This window comes from Poromitra crassiceps, assembly GCF_964638095.1.
Source record: "Poromitra crassiceps genome assembly, chromosome: 6".
Taxonomy (NCBI): domain Eukaryota; kingdom Metazoa; phylum Chordata; class Actinopteri; order Beryciformes; family Melamphaidae; genus Poromitra; species Poromitra crassiceps.
Window position 1 is genome coordinate 12,578,192 of NC_139627.1, and position 5,341 is coordinate 12,583,532.

At 50.6% G+C, this 5,341-nt stretch overlaps 1 protein-coding gene across 1 annotated transcript; it reads right to left on the reverse strand.

Annotated features, from left to right (window-relative positions):
- Positions 1 to 3,092: 3,092 nt before the first annotated feature.
- On the reverse strand, positions 3,093 to 5,341 carry LOC310777706 (tau-tubulin kinase 2-like; the record flags this gene model as incomplete). Its single annotated transcript, XM_083638080.1, has 3 exons — positions 3,093 to 3,218; positions 3,280 to 3,999; positions 4,193 to 5,341. The coding sequence occupies 3 exons, from the start codon at positions 5,339 to 5,341 to the stop codon at positions 3,093 to 3,095; spliced, it is 1,995 nt and encodes a 664-aa protein (XP_083494206.1).

The window sequence follows — 5,341 nt, forward strand, 5'->3', positions numbered from 1 at the left end:
GTTACTTATTACACTACTTTTGCATTCCTTTCAACAAAATAGCAGCAGTAGCAGAATGACATCGCTGCCCCGGAACCATCCCAATTTTTTTTTTCAAACCATCTTGAAGTCAGTGTAAACCGTCTAAAATTCAAAATGTTATCCTTTTCCTTTGTTATTGTGATCTATATTGGTTATTTGCATAAAAACACACAATTTGATTAAGACATGTATTGTATCTTTATTTAAATATATGCTTTCATCAAAAAAAAACTCAATGTGTAACTTGTGTTACTTGACAAAGTAACTGGTATAATATTAGTGAAATCCTATTGGTATTAATTAATATGTTATTACTGAGTTACTGCTAAAAGTAATATATTACATGTAATATGTTACTTTTGTAATGAGTTACCCCCAACACTGATCTCCACACAAAGGGTACTGAGGTCGGGGGTGGTGGGCGTAAACATTTGCCTTAGAGGCCGGAGTTCGATTCCCAGCGTGTTCAAACTCTACATTTCAATCATATGTCACATTTAACGTTTTTGTTTTTAACCGTAACCTTAAACAAGTTGTTGTAGTTGCCTAATCAAGTAGTTTTATTTGCTAAACGTTTTCAAAACAAGTTGGAAACGTGGCGATACTTTCACAATGTTATAAACGGGTGTTTTAAAATGTACGTCGGAAACGCTCCTGTGGAGAGGACTTTTTGAAATGTTGATAAGCAACATATTTTGGTTCACAAATGTTGACATTCAACATATGTGGGGTTTGTAGTAGGGATGTCACGATACTAGAATTTATACTTCGATACAGATACCCGGGAAAATATCGATACGCAATACGATTTTCAATACCACGGGCGGAATGACAACACTTCCAAGAGTCGTAAAATAAAGGAAGACGGATAGACGGACAGATGCATGCTTCTCTCTTCTCTCTACAATCTACGCCTGATAAAACTAATTAAAAATGTTGCAGATTAACCCTGCTCTCATCAGCCTATCAGAACACTTTTAGCTTGTTGAAGCAACATATACCCACCAATGATAGGGAGGGAAACATCTGTATAGTACGTTTGATTTTTCCTTAAGAGAAAGGACTGCAGGTACCCATACTGTTGCAAATGAGCATTGTATCCATTTCAAAGTATTTTTTGTAGTATTGATACTTATCGATACTATATCGATATAGTCATTTGCAGACATGTGACATGTCATTATTTGTTTCTGGCACTTGGCTGGTATTTGAGCTTTGCACAAATCATTGTTGGTAAATCTCTCTCTCTCTCTCTCTCTCTCTCTCTCTCTCTCTCTCTCTCTCTCATATTTCACTCATCTCTCTCTCTCATCCCTCAGACAGTTGCCACATGACTCTCTCCCTCCCCCTCTAAAGCTTGTCAATAACCAACACTACACAGCCGCTCTATTTGAGCTATCTCTATAGTGGAAAGCCTGCATAAAGTACAATACTAGTCTACAAGGCAACATAATTCCCGCATCAGCAGTACACACAGACCTGCATGTGTGTGTGTGTGTGTGTGTGTGTGTGTGTGTGTGTGTGTGTGTGTGTGTTGGTATTTTGTTTGTGTATACTCTCTAAATCTGTCCTGCATTCTAATCCCATAATCCAGTGGTTAAGCCTTTACTTGAGTGTCACTGCGTTTTCATGAATGAGTCTGTCATTTACTGTGTGTGTGTGTGTGTGTGTGTGTGTTGTGTGTGTGTGTGCGCGTGCGCGTGCGCGTGTATGCGCGTGCGTGCGCGGTGCGTGTGTGTGTTGAGAGGGAGAGTGTGTGTGAGGAGAGAGAGAGATACAAGAGAAGAAACAGATGCTCTATAGAAATATAGAAGCGAGACAGATAAAGAGGAAGAGTGAGTGAGTAGGAGAAAAAGCTTGAGAGAGAGACATTGACAGAGTGAGAGAGAGAGAGAGAGCAGAGAGAGAGAGAGAGAGAGAGGCAGGGAGGGGTGAGCCTGGTTGAGGAAGGGAAATTAAGTCGAGGTTCTGAGGGAGTAACCAACCTCCCATCACTTATATAGGCTCAGCCAGTTTATATAAACATCACTGATGATGTCACAATGTCCATGACATCATCTGTGCTCAAGGGCATCACTGGTAACAGGGACAGAATGTAGGGAAACAGTGCATAAATCCTCCAGGAGGCAGTAATGCAACATAAAGGATGCCAACTGCCATAAAACACCACAAAAGAAGAAGAAGAAGAAGAAGAAGAAGAAGAAGAAGAAGAAGCATCAATGATGTCAGAAGGGCTACAACATCATCAGTGGTCTATGACATCACTGATGGCAGCTAGGGTTCGACCAACAGCTCGGTTTCATGAGAGCAGGATGGGAGTCCGAGCCGTCCAGCAGCGAGGGAGGTGGGCGTGCTGGAACACGGAGGTCGAATAGGAGAGCGAGGTGGCCGGAGGAGGGAGGAACATTGAGGAGGGGGCGGACCCCCGAGTCTGGAGGGGAGAGGGGGTGTTTAAGGGCCACAGAATGTAGGGAAACAGTGGATGGATAAATCCAGAAGGAGACGGTAATGCAACATAAAGGATGCCAACGGCCATAAAACACCACAGAGGAAGAAGAAGAATCACAACAGATGTGCCCAGCGGCCCTGAATCAAGCACCGCCTGCCTCCACTGCAGGGCTAAGTCAGTCAGCTTTGGATCAGCCGCGCTGACCTCCCGACGTCGGCGTTCGCCGTTCAGTGCTGCTGGCCGGCACTCTGAACCGCCGCCATCTGTTGTCCACACAGGGGTGAAGAGGTGGTTTCCCAGGAGGTGGTCGAGGCAGAAACCGTCTTGTGAGCTGCTCGGGTACAAGAGTTGCGCTCACAGGGTGCGGGATCTTACTCTTACTGCCTGACGAGGAGGACAGAGAGGGAGACTTTTCTCCGAGCCAGTCTGACCTGGAGCCTCGCTCTGAGGAGAGCCTGTCCCTGGCCAGAACGCAACGCAGGTTGTCGCAAGACAGAGACGGAGAGGGCGAGTGTGTGGAGGAGCCTGCGCCTAGGCTGCTCCAGCGGTGACACCTTTCCATGGCGAGGTTCCTCAGGGGAGGGTCCACGGGAGCACCGGGGGTCCCGTACGGGTGTTGGGCTCAACGTCGGAGACGAGGGAGAATGGCTTCGCCTGGCCGCGTCAGCGCGAGGCTGCTGGTTCGGCTCCGAGGAACGATCGGGCAGCCCGGAATCACTCGTCCGGCCTCTGTTGTTAGTCCAATGAGCTGCGGGGTTTGACACAAGGTTTAGCACGGCTGATAACTCTAACTTCCCTCTGTCATTTACCATTTCCTTGTCGGACGGGGCCTCTAGTGTTATCACATCACTCTTCTCCTGCACAGGGGACTGTGGCACACAGCTGGATGACTGGTCCAGGTGCATGACGGAAGGCATCTGTCCCAGCACCCCCGGCAGCCTTCTGTTGCGCAGTAAAAATGTGCTGGGCATGGCCATCTGAGACAGGGCAGGGCTGCTGGGAACCGCTGCAGACTGGCGCTCCTGAGGCTCAGAAGATTTGGTTTCGACAGGGACGTGGACCCCCGGCTTGTCCGGTGCAAGGGCTTCTGCTGGAGGCTTGGCGGCTCCGGAACCGCCACCTTGCTCTAGCTCCAGCATCACCCACTCCTGGGGGTGTCCCTCCTGGGGGTGTCCCTCCTGGGGGTGTCCCTCCTGGGGCACGGGACTGAGGTTCACGGCCACAAAGCCGGTGCTCTCCGCGCCCTCCTGGTCCGGGGTTGCCATGCCAGTGTGCTCCTCGTCACACGAAGGCGTCTGATCCTTTGATTTCTCCACCATCTGGGAGACGATGGGGTGCTGCTTGGCCAGGTATGTCTCGACAAAACGGTCAATGGTGAGCCTATTATCGAACGCTATCCTCTGACATTCTCTCATCCTCCTGTCCATCCTGGTCTCCAATCGCACGCGTCTGGGACTCACCACCTTCCTGATGAGCAGCGGTGAGTGGTTGCGGTTGCGGTTGCGGTTGCGCTCCATCTCCTCCCCCACGCCGTCTCCCTGGGTGCTCGGTGTGGGGATGGGAGGCTCCTCCCCCACGTCGTCTCCCCGGGTGCTCGGTGTGGGGGGTGGGAGGCTCCTCCCCCACGTCGTCTCCCCGGGTGCTCGGTGTGGGGATGGGAGGCTCCTCCCCCACGTCGTCTCCCCGGGTGCTCGGTGTGGGGGTGGGAGGCTCCTCCCCCACGTCGTCTCCCCGGGTGCTCGGTGTGGGGATGGGAGGGCAGTTGTCGCTGAGGCCAAGCTGCCCTTGCAGGACGTCCTCAATGTCTTTCTCCCTCTGCAGCTCAACCGGCAGCACTGAAGCATTGGCCATGCCCATATGTGCTGCTGTGAGGCGGGTGAGCTGCTGAGCAGTGGCTGCAGTAGTGATGGTCAGCATATCCTCTGAATCACATTTCTCCCAGTCGTACGGGTCGTTCTCCAGCACGTTGTGGCTCTTCATTGCGTTCTCAAACACCAACATCAGCAGCTGATAGTCGGGCTTAGTGAAGTAGCCCAAGGTCAAAATATGATCCAAGAAAATAGTGAACTCTGAGGGAAGGTGCTTCAGCATCAGGCGATGGTCATATGTCTCTTTTAGATTTCCTATTTGCTCTTTGTCTTTGACTTTCCTCCAGGGCAGCTGACCAACCATGAATTCAACCAGCATGTAGAAGAAAGACCAGAGGTCATCATGACGACCTAATTCCTTATTCTCATGTGCATTGACTGAAGCGTAACGCACAGTTCCTCTGAAGCCAGCCACAGGACGAGGTGGGCGGACCTTCTGGCAAGAGTTGGTAAACTGACGGGCCAAGCCGAAATCAAGCATGTAGCAGCATCTGCATGTATTGGCTAATCTTCCCATCGCAAAGTTGGATGGTTTGATGTCACGGTGCAGGAAACCTACAGAGTGGATGCTTTCAATGGCCTCCAGGATCTGCCTGCCGAGCCTCAAAGTGGTGGAGACGGAAAATGTGCCGTTGGTCATGGTTCTGCATAAATCTGCCAAATTCCTCCCCTGGAGTTCCATCGCCACGTAGTTGAAGCGATCGTTCCGGCCACTGCCCACAAAACGACACACGTGGTCTTCGCCCTGAAGCTTCTTCAGCACGGTTACTTCCATATTCAGGACCTTCTTGGGTTGCTGGGCAGACTCCACCTTCAAGGCCAGGTTGGCATGGCTCAGCTGATCCAAAACCTCGTAGATCTCCCCAAACGCGCCCCCGCCTATCTTCTTCACCACTCTCCATCTCTCGTGGACCACGTCGGCCACTGACAGGATGTCGGTCTGCTTCCGGCCACTTTTCTCTTTCTTTCTTCCGTGGGGACATACAGAGGGACTGCTGGACAT